Source organism: Drosophila teissieri, chromosome 2R (assembly GCF_016746235.2).
Source record: "Drosophila teissieri strain GT53w chromosome 2R, Prin_Dtei_1.1, whole genome shotgun sequence".
NCBI lineage: Eukaryota > Metazoa > Arthropoda > Insecta > Diptera > Drosophilidae > Drosophila > Drosophila teissieri.
Window position 1 is genome coordinate 20,549,326 of NC_053030.1, and position 27,480 is coordinate 20,576,805.

General features: G+C 41.7%; 6 protein-coding genes across 6 annotated transcripts in view; 4 read left to right on the forward strand and 2 right to left on the reverse strand.

The window, feature by feature from the left end:
* LOC122615186 (potassium voltage-gated channel subfamily H member 4) overlaps positions 1-27,480 on the reverse strand; it is a 51,244-nt gene that overhangs the window by 23,305 nt on the left and 459 nt on the right. Inside the window, exons 2-4 of the mRNA XM_043790129.1 lie at positions 4,348-4,476; positions 969-1,079; positions 713-832 (exon numbers count right to left, since the gene is read on the reverse strand). Of these exons, the coding sequence (XP_043646064.1) occupies positions 713-832; positions 969-1,079; positions 4,348-4,423 (307 nt within the window). The 5' untranslated portion in view covers positions 4,424-4,476. The remainder of the gene's footprint in view (positions 1-712; positions 833-968; positions 1,080-4,347; positions 4,477-27,480) is intronic.
* LOC122615191 lies at positions 7,245-7,745 on the reverse strand. The gene has a single exon (XM_043790134.1). The coding sequence runs from the start codon at positions 7,743-7,745 to the stop codon at positions 7,245-7,247; it is 501 nt and encodes a 166-aa protein (XP_043646069.1).
* Positions 8,486-9,150, forward strand: LOC122615190. Its single transcript, XM_043790132.1, has 2 exons — positions 8,486-8,572; positions 8,638-9,150. The coding sequence occupies exons 1-2, from the start codon at positions 8,486-8,488 to the stop codon at positions 9,148-9,150; spliced, it is 600 nt and encodes a 199-aa protein (XP_043646067.1).
* LOC122615188 (phenoloxidase 2) lies at positions 13,100-15,746 on the forward strand. The gene is made up of 6 exons (XM_043790130.1): positions 13,100-13,495; positions 13,550-13,685; positions 13,757-14,251; positions 14,312-14,945; positions 15,030-15,282; positions 15,358-15,746. Exons 1-6 carry the CDS (start codon positions 13,140-13,142, stop codon positions 15,554-15,556), a joined length of 2,073 nt encoding a protein of 690 aa, XP_043646065.1. The 5' UTR covers positions 13,100-13,139; the 3' UTR covers positions 15,557-15,746.
* LOC122615189 lies at positions 20,680-22,873 on the forward strand. Its single transcript, XM_043790131.1, has one exon. It carries the CDS (start codon positions 20,791-20,793, stop codon positions 22,399-22,401), a length of 1,611 nt encoding a protein of 536 aa, XP_043646066.1. The 5' UTR covers positions 20,680-20,790; the 3' UTR covers positions 22,402-22,873.
* On the forward strand, positions 22,621-25,497 carry LOC122614514 (the record flags this gene model as incomplete). The annotated part of the gene is made up of 2 exons (XM_043789078.1): positions 22,621-22,685; positions 22,761-25,497. Coding segments are annotated over 2 exons (2,694 nt in total), but the record flags the coding sequence as incomplete, so codon positions are not given.

The window sequence follows — 27,480 nt, forward strand, 5'->3', positions numbered from 1 at the left end:
AAACGCTTCGCTAATTAGAAAACTTACACCCAAAGTTGATGGATCCATCCATCTTGAGCTTATCTCTGCGTCGGCTTGCTCCTGATTAATCGTGACCTCATTAGGACTACAAAATACCGCGGCCAGGACGTGCGAAAATGTTAGGAGCACAATTTATTGTGCGCCCCCGCAGTAAGGATATGAATCGGTGTCCTTTGGGACCGAAACATGAACGCCAGTTCAACCCCGGAGAACCGCCGGAAACTAGTTCAAGTCTGTCGCGCTTAACTCAATCAAAAACAGTTTTTCCATCGCCACAAAAATGAGAAGGGGACGCCACAGACTTGGCTTATAAGAAAAGCGGGGGTGGCGGTTTTCTCGGAAAACTCTGCAGGTGGGACCACAATTGATTGGCAACTTTTCACTGCTGTACTGATAACTTGTACGACTTTTGTCACTCGTGGAAAACCAATAAGTCACAAGAAACACTTTTCTAAAAAAAAAGTGTCTATTTATGAATATTGTTCACACCCCTCATAATCAAGATTCCTCTTTGGCTACCTAAACTTAACAAGTTTTTTGTGTGACCACAAGCCCCGAAATAATTTCCTTATCTGCCCACTTTGCGCACCAACTTTCATTACAAAATTTTAATTAAAAAGTAGGCAGATGGAAAACAATTCTCGCAACGCCACATTCCCGCACATCGCAACTCGGCGGAGGAGTGACTTACCTTCCTTCTTGTAGAAAATAACCTCCAGCTTGAGTTCCATCTTATTGGAGAGACTTTTCTCGATTTGCTGCTTGTGCTCCTCCTTCGTATCCGGTCCGTAGAGGAAATGACATGAGCAGCCTGAGTTTTCGTGTACGCCGGAATTTGCGCCCGGAGTTTGGGATATTTGCGTTTTGTTGGCATTTGAATGAAATCGGCACAATACATACAAATGAGTATTCAAGTGTTAAATAAGTTCAGTTTGCTTCGTCCTTACCCTTTTGCATAATTTGCGCGCGTGAATATCCTGTCAAATCCACGAACCCATCCGAGCAATAAACAATTGGATTGCCATTTGCCTGCGCATTGCCGAGCACAAAGTTCGAGTCTGAAAATGGTGAAGAGAAAAGTTGCTTGAACTGCGGGGGGAAAAACTGAAGGGACAGCGGGAAAATCTTGTTCTGGGGGGCGGAGGAACAGCAGTTGGGCGTTGGTGAAGGATGATGTTCAGCTGCTTTTCATTTGGCATGAAATATTGTCCCGACAAACAACGGTAATAAGACAAGTCCTGCTGCGTGTCCTTTTCATGCGAAAATAAGACTGACGGGCTCACGCTGAATGTCTCCTTGAAATGAAATGCACATTTCCATATTGCCAGAAAAAAGGATTTCATATACACATTACCATTGTCATTGAACAAGTAAATATTTAATATATATTATTTATCGAACTATAGTTCTCCGTATTTCTCCATAAATGCAAAAAGTGAAATATATGCAATCAGATGTCCTTGCAAAAACTACGTTCATAAATAAAGTACCCGTTTTTCTAGCACATTTCATTTTCTTTTCGCACAAAAGCCATATTGTTATGAGCTCAACCTTTCCCTTTTTATGGCTTTGCCATTTGCACTTGACCTTCATGTCTGGAACTTGCTGGTTTTTATTTAATTTTTTTTTTGGTGCAAGCGCTGAAAATAAACTCAAAATCTCAACAGCGTTTAATTAAATTTTCCATCGAGTTCCGGCGAGTGCAGGAAATGAAATTCTTATGTGCCATTTGGTCAATTCCCGAAAACCGGGATTTTCACTTGGCTCCTGCGACGATCCCGAGAAATGAAATCCCACAGAAGGTTGCTTCCCAGGATTTGCGCTGTGGGATTTTATTTATAGCATATCCAATGCGAACCAGCTCCTCGCAGCGTGCTTTCCTCTTTATTTACCTTTTGAATTCAATTTCATAAATAGAAACGCCCCCCACCCACTCACATCCTTGCCAACCCCTATAGCATCCTGTAGCGAGGTCCTGTGAATGGAACGAGTGCGATCGTAATTGCCGACACAATGGACAGATTACATGGAAAGTTCTATATGGATAGTGGCGCTGTGGACGGAACAAATTGAATTGAAAGACAAGCCGGCTGAATGGCAGCTCAAAATGAAAACTCATATGGCACACAATACACTCAATCTGCATGTGTGTGTCGCACAACAATAACACCCATATCAGGCAGTCTTAGATACGTTCTACAAATGGAAAGTAATTGCAATAATCGCATTTGTTAGGAATCAAGGTTGGTTTGTCGCATGTGCATGGCATATTGCCAGTAAATTGTTTAAATTCAATATCCATTACTCAATCACACAAGCTGGTTGGCCTCTTGCCGGCAAAAACAGTAAACTGATTGTTAAATACTTTATGCCGCTGCTGCCACCGCAATAGCCAACAAATTAAAAGCAAATTTACTTAATGTGTGGCAGCAATAAAAAGTTCGTGAAAAGTGCTGTGGTGGCATTAAGCATAAATCGAATTTAATTGTTTGCTCTCCAATTAGTGACTATTAGTAATAACTGCACCAAGTGGCAGTTTATGCATCAAGTGTCAATATTATAAGTGCCAAATTTGTTAAATGCCACAAAGGTACAAAGCACTCGTTTTCTAATGAAATCACATTCATTATATTGTTCTAAAGCAAACATTTCAGTTAAATTAAATAATTTGTACATACAATACACAATACTAATTTCAGGTGTATATCAATCTGATTTAAGCGTTGCTTAAACGTTTTTATTTAAAACATAAGTGTAGTAATGTGAGTTCGCCAAACTTTTTCGTAACAAATATGTAACACACAAGTTTGGGAAACAATCGCCGGCAGCCGGATGTGAAATCTTTTTGTTTGAGTTATTTGACTGCTGCCGGCGACAGAGACATCCACACACACACACACTCAACTGACTGACTGCGGCTCATTTGATATGCTTATTTTATTATTTATGACTCGTAAAACCTTTTTAATCCCCCTGCCGTGTTTCCCAGTTTTGTGACAACTCGCAAAGACAATTATCGCTCCCTGTGCCCGCTTGTGTGCGAAACAAAACAATTAATTTATATGATGGGCGACTGACATGTTTTCTCTTTCGCAGGATACCTGCAATGTCAGCACGTGTGTGTCCTGTCAACGATTCCGATTGGAGAACGGATGGCGAAAGTTGAGCAGGACTCTGCTATCTAGGACACAGATTAGGGCACAAATCCATCGATTGGGTAAACAAAAGAAGAGCTGGCAAAGCCTCTTAGAAGATAAGAAAAAGTATGGTTTCCACTCCACTGACTCTCAAGTTACTCGGTTACTTGGCCATTAAAGCATACGTTTCGTATTTCTCAGTTTAAATATGAAATGTTCTCAACTATTTACAATGTACGCATGTAAAGGGAATAAGTAATTTAAATGAAATGTGGCCGCCTTCCTGTTCCAGATCATTACATTTGATTGCGCGGCCAGCGAGGGAAAATGTTTCGGCAACCAAACGAGGCGCAGTTTAATTTACTGTAAAACATTTTTCCCTCAAAGGAATTCATTTTGTTAGGCTTCCACGCCGAGCTCTTCTGTATTGTATTTTGTGAAAAAAACGCGGGCCTCTGCGCACATAGTTTTAATTTCTTCGCACACGAAGCGGCGTTTTGCATGCAGGATGGGCAGATTTTCAATAAGGATAAGGTCCTTCTTCCCTCTCCATATACATATATATATATACATATAGAACAACAATTCGTGACTGGTCGGCAGTGGTCCCCACGCGCGAACACTTAACTGACATCTGCCCCCCAAGCCCCTGTTGTTCCCAAGCTCGGATAAATACACGGTAAAAAATAATACAAAAAAAAACCAACCTACAAGTTTAACGATTAATAGAGCAGCTATAAAAACGATACTGTAAATTGAATGAAAATAGAAACTACAACATTCTAAAAACATTCTAAAAGCATTCTAGAAATCACTAGTGGTCAGTGCAGTATTATTGAATTTCTCTCAGTACACGTAAAGAATCCTGTATGCTCAAGCTACTTATTTTCGTTTTCACTCAATTTCTTGCAGTGCAAGCGAAGGAAAAGCGGCTGATTATGCCCGGAAATCTCTTATGCGTACTTTTTTACGAGTTGGCCAAAACGATGCGGGCCTTGGCTTGCTCCTTGCCCCCCAATAAAAAGTGTCATAAATATTACATTACGAAAATCATATAAAACTCCGACTTGGACTCTGTGCAGGAATCGCTTAGCATCAGCATAAGCATTACCCTTGTCATTGGCATTTGGATGGGCATGGGCCAGGACATGGGCATTGGCATAAGTATTGGATTGGGCATTTCACTTACGGGTGCCATCGAACCGGGTGGCGATGGTGTCCAGGAATGTGTTCTGGGGCGCTAGCAGCCCCTTGCGGGCTGGCATGGGAATGGTGGGGCCGGTGCGCCTCTTGAAGCGCGGCTTGGGGCGTGGCAAAGCTGCAAGTAGAGATGGAAAAGGCGGTGGCAAAGGCATTAGTTTCGTTGACTTCTTGTTTAAACAAATTTTCAGCAATGTGGTCCATAAACTAGTTGACATAATGCTCAACAACATAATGGACTTATATTTGATTAAATAAAATATACAATTGAATACCAATAGTATTAATAATTAGCTTAAATGAAAAGTTCACAGATGTTTTTTGTACAGTCAACGCTTGACATAGCAAATCCATTAGGATATTTAAAATACTACAAAAATATTCAAACTATTTTGTAATTTAAATATTTAAATATTTTTGATTAACACACAGCGGTTGACCCTGAAGAGCATTCACTGTATTTATTTAAATTGGCTATTTTTTCTTTTTTTTTGACATATACCCATGGCATTGTTTGCTCTGCGACGGGCTTCCATTTGTTTTTATTTTCTCAGCCAGCAGCGCATTGATATGAAAATATTTGTACGCCAACACTTTTTCATTCAGCTATGCGAACAATGGCAAAAACCGAACTTAAATGGAAAACATTGCGAATCCATTTAGCACAGACGCTTCGCACACCCAACAACGGCGGTGTGTGGTGGTGTGCACACCAAAATCGACTGCTCTGCACCCTCGATACACGTAATTGGCTCCTGGGCCGCAGGTGCTGCTCGCAATTATTTTCACCTGCGATTCGGGCGGTCAAATGGCAGTAACAAATAAGCGAAACCGCAACAGTGACAGCTGTTGAAGCTTCGGGCGGCAGAAAGTGGGAAAAAGTTAAATACTGATTAGAAAACGACGTCACTGGCGGGATATATCTACTTGGGGAATGACGAAAGTTAAGGCAGGGGCATATGCACAAGCTATCAAAATCACAATGAACCTAAGCTTAGTATTAATAACTTCAAAGGAATCAACTTTCTTTTATTAACTACTTATATACAAATTTAAAAAAGCTTATGAATTGTTCTATGGGTTTGGGTTTCTCTATCAGCAAAATACTTTCTACTAACTCAATTATTCAGACTCAAAGTTAGAGCCTATTTGTTGTAACCCCTTTCCAGTACACACCTCTGTGTTCGACGGCTTGTCAAAAACACTGATAAGCACACACCGCTAACACATAGTGCCGCCCACAACCTTTGGCCTTATCAAAGTATTCGGTTTGCTATCGAATGCGATATTGATTAATATGCCATGTGAGAAAAGGGGCCGGTGCATGCCGCAAAACCGCACATACTCGTACATACATATATATTTCCACTGGGCTTGTACCGCAAAATTTTCATTTCCAGCATTTCCGGCGACCATCAGGTGGCAGCAGGCAGCATATGATTTCTCCAATTTGGTAAACCCCAACACATGTACACTCGTATAGTGTATGTATATGCACAGGCGCACACGCAAACATGCGGCGGCATCTGCAACAGTTTGCGTGCGTCTGTGTGTGTGTGCAATTTCCGTTTCCGCCTTATTCCACATGATTAGGCTGATGATACTTCGGTTTTCCTCTCAGCACGAGTTTTTCCGCCTCGCAAAAAGGGCGAGTTATTTCTTTCGCCAAGGCTAAAGTTATTTTCCATGAAATAATCAGTTGCAAGTGCTGTTTCTGTGGCCCGAGTCAAAACTCAATGTGAGTTTCCAATTTCATAAATGTGCATTGCATAGTCGCATTCACATCGAACGAGTATTAACCAGCAAGATAACCTTGTAGTTGAAATATTTGCATTCAACAAAAGCTCGCCTAGAAACTTGTAAGCTTGCTGGGAAAAAATACGTTTTTACAATATTTGCCTGCAACCATGGATATTAAATAACTGGGTTTTTATGCAAAGAATGTAGATGGGATATAGATAATAGCGATAATATTCAATCCATGTAATCGATATTGGTAAACAGTAATATTGTATTGTATTTCCAAAGATTTTAAAGCAGCTCTGCCTTTTAAGCCATTGTAGGAGTTTCACAAGAAATTCACGAATGCAGTAAACAGCTTATATGAAACAAGCTTATTGGCATAAAAAGCTGCTTGTAAAAGACGTTAGTAAGTGGACTACTACCTGTCCACCCAGCAGATGTGAGAACAGACCACATTGGCCGAAAGGAAATTATTTTTAAAGACGATTAACAAGAGGAAAATAAATGCAAACGCCCCCGGGAGTTCAGATATGGCCAACATCTGGGAGTTACCTCACGGCAAAGGGCCGGCACGGCGTTCATTTAGGCAAATTTGGCTTATTTGGTAGCAGAGCTAGCTAATAACCACGTTAAGGCGAAATCGCCTTGTAAGAGGGCGAAACGAGTTTGGAATTTTTAATTCCGCCTGCCGCATGTGGCGTTTTTCTGGGAAATGAGAGAGTGCAGACTACCGAAAAACCAGCACGTGCCCCATAAAAAACGGAGCGTGGAAAAACGGCTGTCAGGGCAACGGAAACGGAAAAGCAGGAAAAGCGAAAATATGCTTTTCTGGACAGCCCACACACACACGCGCATTTGGCTGACCAATAAAGAAAGAGGCAATGGAACTCGGACTGTAACTCAATTGCCCCAATTTTATTCATCCCATTTGCCACCTGTCCACATGAATTACACGGCGAGTCGAATTCGTGGAAATCTCTGATTCAAAAAGTTTGAGTGCAAGTAATTACTGAATAATTATTCAAATGCGGGAGATAGGAATATTAACAGAGCTTTGGCAAACTTCAAAAACAGTTTTACTGCACGTTATAAAAACAGAAACTTTTATTTAACGAACATTAAAGATCATTGACTAATCATCGCTTATTCCCCAGCAGCAAGACCTTTGGAATTCCTTCGACGTTGCACTCTGCTCTGGATAAATCCGCGTATGAGCTTCTGTTGATTCACAACGAACTCAAACCACAGATTCATTCCGCTTTCAAAATTAAAAGCCGGCATGGCGGACATATCTGAGCGAAATCCACGGACATAGTAGTCGACATCCTTGGGCCAAGGACATCGCTTGGGCACATTACTGAAGCGATCCATGTGCTTGCGGCCCAGTTGGATGAAGGCGATCTGGTTCTTATTCGACAGCAGACTGCAACCATCGATTCCGGTGAGATTGAACAGTGTGAAGTCCTCGCCCAGGCGTCGGGGTAAAACAATCCGCATATTCACAAAGAACTTGGCCACCGGCTTTTGGAATTTCAGCTCTATATTAAAGGATGGCCTCTTCACGCTTTTGCTCAAGCCACATCTCAAGTGCGATAGGATCGCATCGGGATCCTCGCTGCTGCAGGTGCAGTTCGTGAAGACCATGTCAAAGTTGGCCTGCAAAAAAATGAAACTTAAGAGCCTTGAACTTCAAGGTCCTGTCTTGCACAATGTTACCTTATCGGCCTTGGTGTGATTGAAACGGGCAATTATGCAGAAAACTATGACAGCGAACTGGCTAAACATTATGCAGCTGCGAATGCTCACGGAATATGGTTAATTGTAGCATATTTTTTATGAAATATATGTTGCCATTTTATAATTACAAGCAGCTCAGTTGTACACAGGTCGTAATCCTCTTGACAAATCACTCTCGTGTGTAATGAGCACTTTTTTGCGAACTGAAGCGTTAATTGACAAAGAGATTATGGGTAATTACTGAGCAGCGCCATTATTGATTCGAACACAAAACTAAGCCATTAGCAATTCAAACTTAAATGAGCTTTGTTTAATGAAGCACTTTGAGCGCTCATTGGATGCTTATTAATGCAAATTATGTTGAAATTTTTACTTGAAATAAGTCGCTCTCCTTTGCATGTTTAAATTATCTGTTCATTGTTTATTTATTGCACTTGTGAGAGCAGCAAATGAGCTCGTTCTGCTCCATAAGCTCATCTATTCAACGCCGCAATTATAGCAATAATGATTGCTAGTCCCACATTAGTCACACATCAGCAGATTTCGGTTTGAGCCAGTAAACTCCCATTTGGAGTATGCATTTGGCCATCAAGTCTAGTTGAATTGAATTGCATAATTTGAGCGGTTTGTTCGCAGCCACGCGCAGGATGGAGCTGAAACCAGAGACGGCTGCATTTTGGATGGTGATTTGCCTGTACTGGCTTTCTAATTGGAAATCGGAGGCGGAGGCCAAGGTGCGTATAATAAGCACATTGAGTATATTCGATTTCTGCAGCTGAAGTCTTGCGTTATTACTCAGAATAATTTTGAGCTGCAAACGGATAATTTTACATGCAGCAGCGAGGATATTAGTTCCAGCATCCTTAAGGAGTTCAACTGTGGCGTTAGCAAAAGTACCAAACGCCGCACGTGGCACATGGAGTTCAAGCTCAAGCAACCTGTTGCCGAACATGATTTCTTTATGAAAATCATCCTGCCACGCCGGCGACCTCTGCCCGATTTCGTCCTGCTCAATGTGACCACCGATGGCTGCCAGTTGCTGGCCAATCGCAATCAGGTGCCCCTCATGCGCCTGGGCCGCAGCATCATGGAGCGTTTCAGCAACTTCCCCAAACAGTGCCCCTTCAAGCCGAACTTGAACTACTACATCAGGGGATTCCGGCTGGACCTGAACCTCCTGCCCGCCGTGGACATGGAGACCCCCGTGCACATCGAGCTCAGTTACCAGAGCAAACAGCAGGCACTCAGGTGGATCAGCGGCTACCTGGTGGCACGTGTTCAGCTGATAGGCGAGAAGAAGCGGCACAAGTAGAGAAAAGTATTTACAGGGAAATAATAAGATGAAAAAGGTCGTATCTGCTCTTTAAAATCGGAATCCAGAATAAAGAATTAATATATTTCTTTCACCTTGTACCTGTCTAACTGCGCATTTGACATCTTTTGGCCGTAATGAAAGTGCCTTCTGCAAGGCCGCCTAACATTCGTGTGCGTATGACAAATCTGCACAGGTGAGCATATGGCCATTGAGTTAATATCGCAGAAAATCATCTGACACCCGGACAACACTCTCTGTCTCTTTCTACCCGCCTGTCTCCGTCTCTTTCGCAGTCTTTCAGCCAGATGATGTCGCTCCTGTTTGTTGCAATTGCCGTCGCTACCTTTCCACTCACTGTCCATTCTTTCCATGTCATTCCACAAATGTTGTTCAATTACCTGCGCACAGACTGAGACGGACAGATGGATGTGCACTGGGAGAAAAAGTGCATAGCACTGCCAATATACAATGCAATCACTTTTATCAGAACCTTATTATTTTCATTTCTCTGCATAATTCTTTGGAGCCATAAAGCTACAAAAGTTGGAAGAATAAACTATCTGTATCTTAGTTTCATGCACAATACAACCTACTATTTTTTCGCAGTGCATATAGAGCCACATTGTGGCGGCAACTGGTTGAGTTTGCTTGTATTTGAGTGTGTTCGACTGGCGTTTGGAGCGGTACAAACTGAAACCAGCTGCCGCAATTTGCCATTTGACTGATGACGAGGCACTGGGCAACTAATAACCCACCCATGCCGCCCACCTGTCTGCCTGTCTGTCTGTCCGTCTGTCTTTCTGTCTGGGCGGAAAACGAAATGAAGTGAGAAATGTGACATTGTCGTCAGCTGGTGATTTGTAACAGTTACCCACCCAGTGGGTGGCAGTCACCGGTAAATGTGAACTGACTGCTCTTCCGGCGGGTCATGTGTTGCAGCTGCCACAGGGAATGGTGCAACTACACATCGCAAATTGTCATCAGCAAAAAGGCCCACGGGGAATTCAGAACGAGGAATTCAGTATCGTGCCACTATGAACCAAAGAATACCCTTTAAAGAAAAAAGCTTTCCTTTTTCTGCCTAAGTAGATTACTCACTCGCACCCTTTATTAATCACTCACACTCTTTCTTCCCGCCCACTGTCACTTTCGGCCCACTTCTCCTTTCCAGGATCAGCTGGATCCTGCCTTTCAGGAATGATTTTTAATTAGATGTCAGGGATTTGCATGTGTGTCTCAGTTTGGCAAAGTCGCCTGTCACTTCATCTGATGACCGAGGGAATCCACTGGCCAACTCATGAGTTTTGGGGCCAAGAAACCCAAACTAATTAAGGCCAACTGTTAATTGGCCGAGTTGCTGCTGCCACACAGTTCTGCGGCAAGGCGGCAAGTTAAGCCATGGAACTCTGTTGTCAATAAATGGGTTTATTTAATTCATAAGAGAAAATTAAGGAACTAGCTAAAGTTTGGCAGTGAAGCTTTAGAAGCCAAAGTTTAAATACAAAAATTACACGAATTACAATTAATACATACTAGAAAACTACAAATATTACACTTTATTTTAGATAAAAAACAAAACATAGCCACTCAATTTCGACACACATTTCAAGCCATTACCCTGCTTATGGAAACCCACCCACACATCAACGGAGCTGATAAGTTGCCAACAGATTAGAGCCATGAAACATTAATCAGTTTCGTGCCCAAGTGGGCAAACAATTGAAAGCGAAGCCCACTGGAAATTTTGATAACACACAGCCGCAAATTCCTGCGGTTGGCCCCCAAACTAATGAATAGTTTGAAGGCATGTGTTTTCGAACCTGGCCACAGAGTGCTTAAGCCAAAATGTAAAGTTGAAGCCAGCGGGTAATTAAGGCATACCCACAATCCTTTTTATGGCCCAGACTTTCGCCCATAAAGCCATGCAGGAAGAGTGCTTGCCGCCTTTTACAAAGTTGCGTGGTTTTTCAAGCTTGTTGGTAAAAAGTTTTGCATATTTATACCCGTTACTCGTAGAGTAAAAGGGTATACTAGATTCGTTGAAAAGTATGTAACAGGCAGAAGGAAGCGTTTCCGACCATATAAAGTATATATATTCTTGATCAGGATCAGTAGCCGAGTCGATCTGGCCATGTCCGTCTGTCCGTCCGTCTGTCTGTCCGTCTGTCCGTCTGTCCGTCTGTCCGTATGAACGTCGAGATCTCAGGAACTACAAAAGGTAGAAAGTTGAGATTAAGAATACAGACTCCAGGGACATAGACGCAGCGCAAGTTTGTCGATTCATGTTGCCACGCCCACTCTAACGCCCACAAACCGCCAAAAACTGCCACGCCCACACTTTTGAAAAAGGTTTTGATATTTTTTCATTTTTGTATTAGTCTTGTACATTTCTATCGATTTGCCAAACAACTTTTTGCCACGCCCACTCTAGCGCCCACAAACCGCCCAAAACTGCCACGCCCACACTTTTGAAAAATGTTTTATTTTTTTTTATTTGTTTCGCCGGTGGAAAGCAAAGTCTGCACGTGTCCTGGCGAAAAAGCATTGGCGTTGGCCTTTCTTCGTCCTAATTCGATTCACACCGCCAAGTACTGAGACGCACACACTTTGCCACAATTTATAATTAATTAAAGCAAGTTTGTCTTTTCGGCTGGAATCTGGAATCTTGAATCTGGAGCACATTTGCCATGGCTGTCGTTGAATATTCAATGAAAAATTGCATGGCCTGGATAAATATTTGCGTGAAGCGAACAGCGTCAAGTGTTTTCTAGGAAAAGCCAACTCCAAAATACTCTGTAATGTATATTACTATTAATGTGTTTTCAAAGATACTAAAAATCTTAGCAATTTAAAGTAAAAATAGAAGATGTAGTTCATAGATCTAAGATTGTGTATCTGCTGGAGCATCGACATTAGCAAACAAAGTCGAGCATAAAAGCCATTTTCACGTCGTTATGGCCAGAGTGCAGAAGTTGTGAAAATTCATCTTTTCAATTTTGCCCCCAGAAACCCGCACATTTATGCAAACTTGCTACGCTCGTTTTTGTTGCTGTCAATTTCACAGATTAATGCGCACACATTTCAACGCCAAAGTCGGCAGGCAGGCAACATTTATTATTGACAATGGCCAAAAGTTTTGCCATTCGCTTTGCTTTCTGGCCAACAGCATCGCTCTTTTGGCCAGACGGCGGGCGAAGCGACAAAAATTGATTTACAGTATAGATACTTTAATCATCAAAGCCACTGCCAGTTAGTTCTTAGTTACTTGCTGCTGTGCCGAATACCAAATTTATGGGCCATGTCGCAGGACGAGCCCTCTGCTCCAAGCCAAATTTATGGCTTTGGGCGGTAGGTGGTGGGCGTGGCAGCCTGTTGAGCAAGTAGTCGGTGTTATTTCCATGCGAATAAGAAGCTTTTCCGGTGGCCTTCGGCCTGTTTACCTTGTTTTACTTTGCGAGTTCTATTTCGCGTGGTCGCAAAAAGGTTTCTCTGGTACTTTTCGGCAAGGACAACAAAACTCAATTTGAGCTGCCTCTCCGGAACTAATAACTCTTAAAAAACTTCAAAATAATTAATTGGCAAAACAGTGCCGAATTATTGAACAATGCAGTATAACAAGTATTTCACGTTCGATGGCGTTTAACTTCATGCATACAACTTAAGTTAAAGAATTGTATGTTATTTTTGGGCAGCGATTAGGGAGCACAGTATTTCTCTTATCATTTTGCGGCATAGAAACTTTTGCGGCATTGCACTTTCTGCTTTTTCCAGACAAACCACAGCAAAACCACAGAGTTTGAGTTTGTGAGAAACAAGGCTCGACCAATGCAGTTTGTGGTTGCAACTTGATAAGAAAACTTAATAAAAATTAAATTTTCGGACCAGCAGATAACTATAAAATGCCCACGGCTTCCTGGAAAAAATCACAGTTCCCCAACAGGCGACGTTGAGTGAAGTTGAGTGTAGTTTCGTAGAGAGAGAAAGCCATGACTAACACGGATCTGAAAGCCCTGGAGCTGCTGTTCCAGCGACCACTGGAACCGGCCTTCACCACCCGTGACTCCGGGAAAACGGTGCTGGAACTGCCCGACTCCTTCTACACGGATCGCTATCGCAATGACACCGAGGAGGTGGGCAATCGATTCTCCAAGGACGTGGACCTGAAGATCCCCATTCAGGAGCTGGCCAACGTGCCCAGTCTGGACTTTGCCAAGAAGGTTGGTCTCAAGGATCAGTTTTCCCTGTTCAACAATCTGCATCGGGGGATCGCCAGTGAGCTGGTCACTCTTTTCATGGGCGCTCCCAATCTCCGGCAATTTGTGTCGCTTTGCGTTTACACCAAGTGAGTACTAATATAACTCTTCTATGTATTGTATTATATATATGTTTATTTCAGGGATCGTGTGAATCCGGTGTTGTTCCAGTACGCCTATGCCGTGGCCGTGGCCCATCGCCAGGATACGCGTGAAGTGCCCATTACCAACATCTCGCAGGTCTTTCCCAGCAACTTTGTGGAGCCCTCCGCCTTCAGGGTAATTAAGTTCCCACTTGACCAGTCCAAGTCGTTAATGGTGTGTTTATTGTTTAATGTTTATGATCGCAGGATGCGCGCCAGGAGGCTTCTGTCATCGGGGAGAGCGGGCAACGTGTCAATGTGGACATTCCGCAGAACTACACGGCCTCGGACCGCGAGGACGAGCAGCGTCTGGCGTACTTCCGTGAGGACATCGGCGTGAACAGCCACCACTGGCACTGGCACCTGGTCTATCCCGGCACCGGGCCCACGGAGGTGGTCAACAAGGATCGCCGTGGCGAGCTCTTCTACTACATGCACCACCAGATCCTGGCGCGCTACAATGTGGAGCGCTTCTGCAACAATCTGAAGAAGGTGCTGCCGCTGAACAACCTGCGCGTGGAGATACCCGAGGGCTACTTCCCAAAGATCCTGTCCAGCACGAACAATCGCACCTATCCCGCCCGAGTGACCAACCAGAAGCTGAGGGACGTGGATCGCCAGGATGGGCGTGTGGAGATCTCCGATGTGGAGCGCTGGCGCGATCGCGTCCTGGCTGCCATTGATCAAGGATACGTTGAAGATGTGAGTATGGCCCCCTTGGATTATACAGTATAAGTCACATTGTTTTGTTATAATCCTTAGACCTCTGGCAATCGTACGCCCTTGGACGCTGTTCGGGGCATAGATATTCTGGGCAACATGGTTGAGGCCATCCCAAGTCTATCCATCAACTATAATTTCTATGGCAATCTGCACAACGAGGGGCACAACCTGATCTCCTTTGCCCACGATCCCGATAACCGTCACCTGGAGGACTTCGGTGTGATGGGCGATGTGACCACGGCCATGAGGGACCCCATCTTCTACAGGTGGCACGGATTCATTGACTCGGTGTTCAACAAGTTCAAGACCCGCTTGGACCCATACAATGCCAGTGAACTGAAATTCGATGGCGTCACTGTGGACTACATTGAGGCCAAGATCGGCAAGTCCAATACCACGGCCAACACCCTGGTGACCTACTGGCAGAAGTCGAGTGCCGACTTGGCAGCTGGCCTGGACTTTGGTCCATCGGCCGATGGCAACATCTTTGCCTCGTTCACCCATCTCCAGAACGCGCCCTTCACCTACACCTTCAATGTGACCAATAATGGAGCTAGGCGGACGGGCACTTGCCGCATCTTCATCTGCCCCAAGGTGGATGAGCGTAATCAGCCACTGGCTCTGGAGGAACAGCGACTGATGGCCATCGAAATGGACAAGTTCACAGTGGATTGTAAGTACTCACAGCATCAACTTCCTATCTAATATATTTTTGACACCTCCCATGATTTATTAACATGCTTTAATTAATCCCCAGTGGTGCCGGGTGAGAACACCATCCGCCGCCAGTCGACGGAGTCCTCGGTGGCCATTCCCTTCGAGCGCTCATTCCGCCCGGTTGGAGCGGACTATCAGCCCAAGGCCGCCGATGAGCTGGCACGCTTCAGGTTCTGCGGATGTGGGTGGCCACAGCATCTCCTGCTGCCCAAGGGCAATGCCCAGGGCATGCTCTTCGACCTGTTCGTCATGATTTCCGATTACTCGCTGGACGCCGTTGAGCAGCCCAAAACGTGAGTGCTATAAACCCCACCAATTTCCCATCATCAGCTGACAGTCGGTCTCCTTGTCTCCTCGTCGCCCATTAGACCCAATGATGCCTGCAGCACGGCTTACTCGTTCTGCGGTCTGAAGGACAAATTGTATCCTGACAGACGCACCATGGGCTATCCGTTCGACAGGCGGCTGCCCAATGCCAATCTCGCCCAGTTGGTCGGCGCCTTTGGCAACATGGCCAAGACCGATTTGAAGATTGTCTTTAATGATCGCGTGATTGACAAGGCCTAGATGATTGCTGCAACTAGCAGGGCTTCTTTGAAGCAGCCATTGGAAACGGACTTGAAAACGGAACAACTCTTGGAATTTTGACTCTCCTTTTCTTTTAATTTATAACTAACTAAACTTGTGCGCGTTTTTGTGGTGTTTTATCGTTTTCAGTTACATTTTACCAAATAAATATAATATTTGCAAGCAGAAATCTAAAAGATATTTGTGAGATATTAAGTAGATATGCAAGCATTCATTCATTAGAGTGAATTGTAGATTAAGTATACTTTTGGTAATATTTTAATATTGCTAATAATCGAAATTTACAGCCCGGGGGCAACCAAGGAATTTTACACATTTTCATTCATTACTTTTTCATGGAAAAAATAGATTACTCGTCCTCGTTGGCCTCAAGCCAGCCAGGATATGATAAATATTTACTGATATGAAGAAGAAATCCTCGTCTAGGAATATTCGCATGCCAAATATTTGCTCAGCATTATTGAATATTATTTATGGCTAAGAAATACAGATACACAGTCGCAGAAGGGCGTTTATTTGTCATACAGACACGCCCACAACTGGGCGAACTAATCCTATTAGACTTCAAAGCGGTTTGCTCGACAAACTTTGCGATTGCCCATGTCCAGGAGGCCTTGGCATTTCCCACCCACCCACACATTGAGTATTGAGGAAAAATAGATGAAGAAAAACCGTGGCAAAACAGGCAACAAAACCGCTGCACGTGTTGCGTTTATTAATTTTCGGGCTTTTGCCGAGTCGAGGGCTTTAATTAAACATCCACTAGATGCGGATAAAGTTCAAGACTGCGGATTAGCAGAAGACAACAGCTGCCGCAAACAAATTGATTTTTAATAGATTTTTATGACTGCTTCATCTCGCGCCACACGACGTATACGTGATGAAACTGAGTTTCCTTCTGCAATCAACAGCGGCATGTGCAATCGCTAATTGGATTGATTTGCAGAAAGAAAAACTCATGATTATATACCTGCAAAATACACACACACACATATTCAAATCAAAAAGAAAAGGAAACTCATGCCAGCCAAATAAAACGGCTACATTCTATATTATCTGCGGCAGAAACAAGTTCAATGCGCCCAAACAAAAAACGAAAATGGGGGGCCAATGTTGACAAGACACGGCTACGCAATTTAATCTCTTTTGTTGGCAGGAACAGGACTCTTTTATTTCTTTTCAAAGTTGCATATTTTATGACCGTATTTTGTGTGTACTGCAACTGGTGTAAACTTTCAGCAGAATTCAAATTAAATTACAGCAGAACGGACAATTTGCGGCGAAGGCGTTTTGGCTTTGAGAGGATTTAAGTAAATAACCCCAAGGAAAGTAAATACACGTTTGAGCGTTATAAAATGTTATTATGCTCGAAACGAAGGGAACGACGAGCTGGTTGTGGACTGGCCCACAGTTTCTTTTTTTATCACTTCTTCCTTTTTTTTTTTTCAATCATTAGACCTGGCCACAGGACATTCCTCCTTACTTTTGCTTGCACCTATTTATGCGGGTAAATTGTAGGAAAATTAAAAAATAGACAAAAATACGGAGCAAGGCGAAAAGTTTGCGAGTCCCTTTAATTTATTTTCCTAGCTGCGGGGCAAGAAAATTTTGGTGTTTCTCATTTCTTGTGGGGCGAAGCAAAAAGCCGCCACTTAGGCATAACTTTGGCTTTGGCTTTGGGTCGTTTTTCCCATATGCTGTTTTTGCTGAGGGACTTTGGCTGTTTGCTGTTTTATTTGCCATTAATGTTGCCGACTTTGCTCCGTTTTGGTTTAAGGGTTTGAGAAAATATTTGCCTGGCTACTTGGCATATTAGCATACATTCTGCCATCCAGTGCATGTGTGTAATAAATGTACATAATGGGTTTGAAAAGAGTTTGGCGCTGATTAGGGAAACAAGTGTTGCAAATGTTCGTGATAAGCAGATGGTAAAATGCCATTCTAAACCAAATTCGTATTCTGCGCAATTGATTGCTTAATTTCTGTGAAATTTCCATTCAATCAATTGCGAAGCCCATTAAAAAGTCAATCAGACGTGAATGCAAAGCAGCCAAACAAATTGACGTAGAAGGCAATTGTGTAAACCGACCTTGCAACAATGCACTTTCTACTACAAATATGTACTATATACATGTACACAAATGTCCGATCTGTTGAACTATAATCTGCTGTATATAAACATCACTCGGCCTGGCTGAAAGTGAAGCCTATTAAAAAAATTCTTGTTATTACAGTAAGAAGAAATGTTTTATTTCTAGGGGAAATGCATAAACTTTGTATTACAATATGTGGTACATTTTGATAGTGTATTCACATTTTTCAATCAAAAAGCACATATGAATTATCTATAAAAAAATTATTAGGACATTGATTACCAAAAAAGGCTTTTTTTTAGAAGCAAATTTAATCATATTGGTTGGTGTTATTTTTTTCCATGTACGTATAAACAATGGAGGGGGACCAAGTCTAATATTGCCTGCCTTGTGCCAAAAAAATAATAAATGAAATAGTGCAGCTGGTCTGGACAAGAACAAGACCAGTCACTGTAACATATGATAATCGTATCATGTCAAATATATTGCAACCAATGTAGATTTATAGGAATGTAGATGTATGTAGATATCGGAATAAAAGTTCAACATGTATTTATGTAAAACGGCTATAAAATGTATTAAAATTAATCTTGAAAAAGGCATGTGTATACCCTGTATTACAAATAAATATTGCTAATAACTTTTAAATGAGTTAAATAATATTTAAATTTTTTTTTTAATAATCAGCAATCTAATATCTTGGCCCGCGCTGTGTGCAGAACAAGCATATGGATATGTTTGCCTTGGCTGACATGCGTGAAATTCGATATTGATTTAGACCTGAGGTTCCAAGCCGCGAATAACGCAGCCCACCAACCACAATGCGAATGACAAAGCACTGTCAAGTGTGTACTCCTAGCATAATAGAACATCATCATTATTGGCATTTTCTCCATCAGGTTTCGATGGATGCCAAGCGTCCTGGGTCCTGAGTCCTCCTGAGTCCTGGAGCATGCTAATTGTTTGCAATTATGCTTTGACTCGGATTCAATGCGTAATGGAAATGGAAATGAAATTGGTAGCGGGAAATCGGGAGCGGCGGCACTTGAATGCATTAAATTGTGGAAAAGCATCCTCGCATTTTGCCGCAGTTTTCAATGCGAATTAGGTTAACCGCGGGAAATTCATGTTTAATTGAAACGCCATAAGGTTTCCCACCATATTTAGATAATTGGAAAACCGCAGCAGGACATGAATGCTATTTCACAATTAATTGTCATCTTCTAAAGTGGATCATAGCAAAATGAAGTAAATTTAATATATTTTTGAAACAATGATTTTATTTTATTGCCAAATTATAATATTTCACTAAATTTAACCTCTTTTGGTTATTATTTTAACCGCTTTTTATGATTATGGTCTGTTAATTTGCTGTTTACTGTGAGAATTGTTTATTTGCCACGCGCTGAGAAGTCGACATTTACTTTTGCCTGGTAATGCTAATATTTAAATTAATTGCTAAACAACGACCTACAAATGTTTACACTTGGTGTTCAGCGACTTCGACAGTCCATCAAGCAGAAGAGCGATGTTAATCTTATAATATCTGCCGCTTTGTTTATAGCCCCATTGCCATTGACTTAAACAAATCACTTTTATCTGTCCCTTTTTCTTTTTGTTTTTTTTGCTCAAATTCGGATTGTAGTAGAAGCATCGACAGCTGTGTTATTTTAGCATCCAATGCGATTCGCTGGGAATTTATGTTTTATGCACAAACACACACGAGGAGTAAATAAACAAGCAGCTTGCAGCTTCGTTTGTTTTCCCAAAAAAAAAAAAAATATTAACACAAATAGCAACTTAGCGATAAAGTGCTGCTAAAAGCTATTAACTATGATGTCAGACAGCCATATGTACACCTATCTTATTAGCACTTGGAAAAATGCTATAAATTATATATATACTTAAGGATCATCAGTATTTAAGAACTTCAAAATTCTTTAAATATTTTTAATGTTTCTATTTCATTTAATGCAGCCTAACTCTGCTTTTTCCAGTGTCGTTTTGTATGGGGAATTAATTTTTACATCCCATCTGATCACGACCATAACTGTGTCGGAACTTGAACTTTGCAAGGGTATTTGAGTCTTTTGTTTTCAGTCAAACATAAAAAATAATTATTCACAGATGTATAGCCATCTATAGACATTCTCATTTAAGCAATGTGATAATTACAAGCTGAGAGGAGCTAAATATAGTGTGGTGCAATAACCTGTGGGAATTACAATATTTAATGTGAACTTTTAGCCAGACGCCTAACAAAACAATATTTTACAGCAAATTAAACTTACTTTACTGAAAATTAAACTTGTCCAGTTCAGTTTGCTAAATATAAAATAGTTCTTTGCGTGCACCTTGATATTTTCCCCAGTTGGCCAAAGCAACTCGCTTAGAATTGCGGCTTCCCTTAGGCATTTTGGGGCTTTGTCGCGGCCATAATGTGCATAGAAATGCGATTCAAGGTAGGGACAGACAACAATTATTCTTATTCTCGTTGCGAGTGTGGGCGGCGCACATGGGAAACGCTCTTGGGAAATGGGAAATGGGAAAACAAAACGGAAGGCTGCGTCGCCAGGCATCTGCCTGCATTCTAAAGTTTGAACGGAAAAGCGGTGGAAAGTGAATATTTTAATTTCGCCAGAGTGCCGCTCACACATACATAGACGCGCAATCAAATAATTAAAGCCTGACATTGTTTTTTCCACAACGGAGTGAACTTTTGCTTAAGTAGAAGCTTGCGGTGTATTTTCCTTGGCTTAATTGTCACCCTAATATAAATGACAAAATTGGGGAAATAGATTTGACTTGCTGCCAACTCAGTTGACTTTTTGTTATATATAAAAAGGATATTACAAGTTTTTCAGGATAATACAAGTTATTTCTTTCAAAGGATAATTCAGTTTTTCTCCTGCCAATGTTATGAACAAGTTTGTCGGTATTCCTCATTGAAACCACCTCAAATCCTCTTTCTAGATTGAAATCCCCGCAATGATGGCTGGGAATCAACAGCTTGGAGGCATTAATCAAAGCATACATCCGTATGCCAGCTATAACCAAAATTCCGAGTCATAGGATTCTCAGCGTTTTTCCATTGTTAATTTCCGTAAATAAATTATTATCATGTGGAGTGTTAGACGTGGCATCGCCTCTGCGACCGCTGAAGGTCTCCGAAAGTTGTCCCCCAATCTGGGACAGTACTCCAGTCCTCTTCAATCATGGTGTCCACCTGTTTCCACCTTTGTTAAGAAACTGGAAGCAACGAGGAACTATCTGAGGATAACAGAGGAACCCGAATTGCCCAATTTGGTAAAGGGTTATGAGCAATTGTACCGGGGATGTCATAGAATACCTGCTGGCTCCACCAAGCTTAGAAAATCTGCACTAGACAATCCGCCAAAGAAATTTTGGCAAAAAAACGTCTCACAAGAAAATCCCGGAAACATTTTGGATTTAACATTCAACAATTTAGCAAGCAAATCAAACAGCACAATTAGTGGATCTAAAAAGCCGCAACGCTATTTTATAAACTCAACGGAGCCTAAAATCAGTAATCCCTCAAAGAATTTCAAAAATAAAAACTTTAGAGAGGCAGCGGGTGGTTATATCCGTAAAATCTATAGTCCACATCTAAAAGTGCCAGAAGCAAGAAATGTACATAAATTTCTGGTAAACAGGAAGGTGCACAATAGTTCCTTGAATTCCTTGAATAATCCTCAAAAATCCACTACCTCAACAACGAACCTGAAAACTAAAACTAAGCTTAAGAATTATTCAAAAACTTCCCCGCCCCGAAGACAATCTCGAAAAAAGAGTCTAAAGAACTTTAACTCTGTCGATGATTTCCTTGAAAAACTTAGGACTAGTAAATTTAAAAATCTAAAATCTAGCTCACTTTTTCCAACGGGGTCACTAGGTTCTAGGGCAAAGTATCGATCCAAAAGAAATACCGTGACTAAAGATGCGAATGCCACTACAACACAGCCTCCAGATAACTCCAAACTGGAAATTGATTTCGAGCGCAACAGTGTGACACCATGGGATCAAGTATTCTCCATGTCGTGGCTACCAAAATTGGAAAGGACCTTTCTTAGTCCTGGGGCCACCGATCTCTATGATTTTGGACCACTTGATATACAAACGTACGCAAAGGACTTCGAGTCCACGCATAGCATTCAGCCCTATGTCAAAGTACCTTCGTCGAGTGTAGAAAAGCCCAGGACTAAACGTATAAGGATAAAAGAAAAGAATCTAAATCTACAACGTGCACCGAGAAGGCAGCTTAAAAAGAAGTACTGTGTAACTGGGTCGTGTAAAAGACCCACCTGTTTTGCGAAACCATATAAGTACCACTTGTTTAGGTTCGAAATCTGTCCGCGGAAACGCAGAACTCGCAAGAAAACTGTGTCCTGTCAGACAGAAGTCAACCGAAACAGATGTGAACTATGTGATTTCAGTAGACCAAAGAACGCACCCGACCAACCATTCATGATTGAGATGAAGAGGCGTCAGGATCGCGAGCAGTTGAAGAAGTACTATCTGAAAATGGCCGAGAAGGAAAAACAGTACTCTACAGATACAGAACCTAAATCATTTGCTAAATCTGGAACTAGTTGCAATCATAATGTTGGCAAGATGCGCCACGAACTGAAGAAATGCTTGGTTACGTTGAACCTTTGTGGAAGTCTTGTCGAACATTGGTTGCAATTGTCCAGATGCAAGGGGAGAAACTAAGTTAGATGCCAAACTGAGTGGCTCTAGAATCAACCAAACATTTAAACGCATGATGCATTTAGTATGTTTTTACTGTCGAACAAGGTGTTCATACTGACGATACTGAATAAATTTGGTTTATTACCATTACCCTCCAAAATGGTTTGATAATAAAGTTAATGGAGAAATTCTGAAATCCAAGTTGCCTTGGCAGAACTGTTAGGAAAGTAAATACTTGTATATTTGGTCATTGAATTAATAGCGCTATCCAGAAAAGGCAATGAACTTATCAAATTGTCAAGCAAGTATGCCAAACTATGTTATTAGTCATTTAAAAATCCTACATAAATATCTTTCAATCCTAACCAAAAAATTATTAGTGCCTTGACCATGAACATTTTGAAGAGCACCCGTTTGCTGGATCGAAATTGTCTGCGTGACAAGATCCAGGGACTATCGCCTCTGCTACGGACCATGGACTGGCCACCAAACAGGGACTCGGTGTTCCGGGCCACTTGGAGCTACTATGCTAGCGGCTGTCAGGAGCGACTGACGGGCATTCGCAGGCGCATCGAACAGAACGCTAGAATGGTGGCTCCAAACAAAACTCAACTTACTGTGGACTTAAAGTTGCCACTCAATGGACAACAATTGCCGCCAGGAGTTGATTTAGATGAGCACATTTATCAGGAGCTGGTGTCCTGTTTCCGGAACGCAAAAGGCTCCGTTTCACTAAAGAAAACTTCAGCAAAGCGTTCAAAAGTTCAGAAATATTTTGATATGCGCAAGTTTTCCACACCAGAACAATGGCATTCCTGGAAACGTCAAGAGCTGCAAGTTGATCAAATGCTACAGAAGTCTGATGATCCCTATTTGAAAGAGGAAATGCACAAAAAGCTACATCGGCTACAAAAACTCACCAAACTACAACCTCTAGTGGTACTTCCAAAACAGGAAGAAGATAATATTGAAAAACAGCATGTGTCATTGACAAGGAAACGAAAGTCTCGGCAGAAGTCTATAAACAAATTAAAAGGCGAAAGCGAATCAAGAAAAAATAACACAAAAATAGCAGATAAAAATAGAACTCATAAAGACCCCAGTAAAACCTCAAAGATACAAAACCCCAGTGAAATCTCAAAGATACAAAACCCCAGTAAAACCGCGAAGATACAAAACCCTCGTAAAACCTCGAAGATGCCAGACCCCAGAAAAACCTCGAAGATACAAAATTTGAGTTCAAGAAGTAGTAGTAAAAGAAGAACAAAATCGGTACATAGCAGGCGTTCTTTCGGGAAACCGACATCTGGTACGATATTGGCATACCATCCAAGTCTGGAAAGTATCGCCAGCTCAGGACGTTCTACCAGATCGTATCGCCCATATGTCAAACGAACTGTGAGATCCGATCAAAGTAGTGAGGAAGGTGGTATTTTCGGAATCGATGAATCCCCACAATTAATTGAGGATACCACGTCGGCAGCTTCGGAAACGCGCAAAAAAGCTAAAATTTCCCAATTACCAAGGAAAATTAAGAATCATAAATTAATAAAGGATTCAAAAAATACAGAAAAAGCTAAAAGCGAAACTCCAAAAGTTCATGAACATTCAAAACCTCCCAAAGCGGCAAGTCAGCATTCTGTAAAGATCGACAGAAAATTGGATCCCATAAACGTATCATTTTCGAAAAGCAAGGAAAAGGCATCTAAACAACGATCATTTGGCTCAAAGGCAAAGCCAAAAGTTCACGAACATGCTAAACATTCAAAACCTCCCAAAACCTCAAGTCTGCATTTTTTAAAGGACGAGAGCAAATTGGAATCTATAAACGTATCATTTTTGGGAAGAAAAGAAAAAGCATCTAAACAACGATCAAACGGCTCTGAGGCAAGTGTAAGAAAGTCGAAATCTGAGGGGACCATCGAAGAAGCAAAATCTGTGGAGCTGAGACAGAGTTTCGTCTCCAAAAGTATGTCACAACTTTTGAGCAAACTGCCAACGCCAATACATTCGAATGAATACATAGAGCAAATCTCCAAAGGACTGCCCTCAAGCGATGCAACACTCCTCAGGAATTTACACAACAAATTCAACGAATCAGTCGTCTCACTGTACACAGGTCAAGTCACCAACTCGGATACTGGTACTGAGATTCGGGAAATCCAGCAAAGCTTTGTTCGTAGTGGCGACCACCACGGCTGGACCTTGCGTGGCAAAAATTTGGCCTTCGTTAAGCCAACTACCTATTCCAGAATTAGCCTACGAAAACGAGACCCATCTGAAGTGGCAGAGAAGAATATGGAAAGGGATGCATCTGAAACCACTGCACTAGGCTCGATTATAGCCACGCAGCCAATTGCGGGAATTACGAAGGAACCAGATATAAGACTGCCATCGAAAACGATTTCGGTTGATGAAATCCTTAAGAGTGTTGAAGCAAAACCTTTACTCATTTCCGATCTAATATCGGAATTTATGCGGGCTTACGGCTCCAAAATAAGTTTCTTTGAAACATATCCGGATCTATTTAAAAGCAATAAATTAGAAAACTATACTACGACTAATGTGAAAGAAGTTCCCAAGAAGTGCAACAGGAAGAGGAAGGTGCAGAAAGTTAAGGATGTGAAAAAAAAGACATCGCAGCACTTTAGGAGAACCTGCTCCCTATGCAACTGTGTTAGGAGAAAACTCTCCGAATTGAAGCCTTATATGCAGCGAATGCAGAAGCGACGTCAAAGATTGGAACTGAAAAGCTACTACATCCAGAGGATCTCGAAATGTCGAGAAAATCAAAAGCTGCATCCGATGAAAGCCTGCACCCGCGAGGGTCTAGCTATTTGTTATCAGACCCTAAATCTTTGCCAGCAGATAGTGGAGCAGAGGTTATCGAAAAGAACTGAGGAATCTCAGCCTCTTTGGACAGAATCCAAAAAACATTTGTCGTGTTTTAGCATATGTAAACCAAAAGCAGAAGATGCAAACTTAGTAGATCCATTTGTCGTGTTTTGAAAAGCTAATATTAAAATGTGTGTGACTGCTAGAACTTAATATTTTGGTCGAAACTCATTTGTCTGTCGACGTAGAGAACGATATGCTACTGCATATCAAGCAACTTGTTTCATTTCAAATAAAATGAACTATGTCATCAAAATCCTGGCACTTGTAAGCAGTTCATTTCGTTGACTTTTACGCGACCCTTGAAACTCGCACTCATGTGGCGTCAAGTATTTCAAAATTAGCATTTGCCCCATTCAACAGTTTCGCCTGCATCCTTTTCCGCGAAATTTATTCCATTGCGAACCGCTGCCGAGTAAAAATAATATAGTCCCATAAAAATCAGTTTTTTTTTACACCCAAGCCCAATTCCCAACCCATCCGCATAAATGTCAATGCCAACGCAACTAAAATCTGCCCTCTATCCTGCGACCGTTGAATGTTGCAACCCACGCAGGCTGAACCTCCCCTTTTTCGCGAACTCTTCAGCTCGAGTGCAGCTGCAAAAAACGGGGGGAGATACAAAAAAAAAAAGGGAGGAACAAAATCAAAGTGAAAAACAACAAAACTCGGTCGAGGGTTTTTGATAGTAAAAACTTTTATATGGGTTATGTTTGTTGTTGCTGAAATGCGGGCTGCTTCAAGTAGTTTCTTCTAGATTATTAATTTTAATGCCAATTTACTGCGACGCCCTCAATGCAGTAAAATTGTGTATTTAAGCTCACGCCTGCGAGGGAAGTGAAGATGAATATTATTATATTTTGGGATATGGGATAGACTAACATTTGAGAATATTTAATTAAAAAATTTAAAGTATACAAATAAACAGCTTTTAAGAGCACTCAAACTGAACAAAACAGACTGGCAAGTCCTGTTTATATTTTGATTATGCCACGCTTTTTATTTATATCAACTTTAATTTCCCTAGACATTTGATTTTATTATATTATATTATATTTATTGACAAAAGCGAGTTCAAAGAAGAGTTATGCTAAGAACAAAGATAGCTGTTTGCACTACTTGCTGCAATGATTTATGGCTGGAAATCACAAACATGGCTGATAGTGATTTAATCAGTTCGCTGCAGCTTAAGACTGCGCCAATGAGAAGTCACTCGAGCCCTTTTAAATGATTTCATTCATTAATTATCCAGCGTGGCGGAGTGGAGTGGCAAGTGGTAGGTAAGTCATTCGAACGCCGAGCGCCGCAAAGTATGCAACGCTGGAATGCAAACACGTTCAGGTGCGGACAGGTGTCAAGGTGCTGAAATGCGTCGCAACAGCTGCGCCTGTTGCCCCGGGCAGTGGAAAGCTGTTAAAGGCCAAACAATCCGGACGAAAAATGTGCAGGAAATTTAAATGAGGGCTGTAAAAAAAAAATGTGTAGAAGGAAATGTGCGATGTTTATTGCGCACAGCTCGGCGCTGGCCTCATAATTGCCTCTAAGTGGCTTAAGTTATTAAAACCAATTAAGTCGGTCGTCTGCAGAGGGAAATGCCGTTTAATTGCAACCGAAATGCGATTTAAGGAAGTGAATTGCATACAAAAATAATTGGAAAATGCTCTAATTGGCTCGGCCGGGCCAAGTTAACAAGCTCCTTCATCAGCTAATTAAACTTTTTAGATTAAACCCAAGCCTCAACTCCAGCTCCAACTCAGCGGAAGTTGTAGTTTCTTCTGTTCACAAGTTGAGCAGTTTGCACAAGGACTAAAATGCTGGCAACTTAGGGCCGAAATCTTCGTAAGATGGCTTGTAATTTACGCTTCGCGGAGTGCACAGATGAAGTTTTCAACTTGGCTCAGAAGGTTAACTCTAATTTGAGCATGTTGATGTAGACGGAAAGATGATTTATCTTTGGCCAAGTTTAGACAGATTGAAAATTCCGGCTTATCACTTCTTTAACTTGAATGATAAACTTAAAAATGTATTTTTATGCGAAAACTTTATGCTATACTCCCATTTATCTTTATCAAAATTTAAAGGAATTTCCTATTAATTGTGTTTTACGTTATCTTCTCGTTCAGAATTAAGGGCACTGCCGTTAAATCACACAAAAAGATATACTTGTATTTATTCAATATTTTCCGGGGTGTTATCGCATGTACT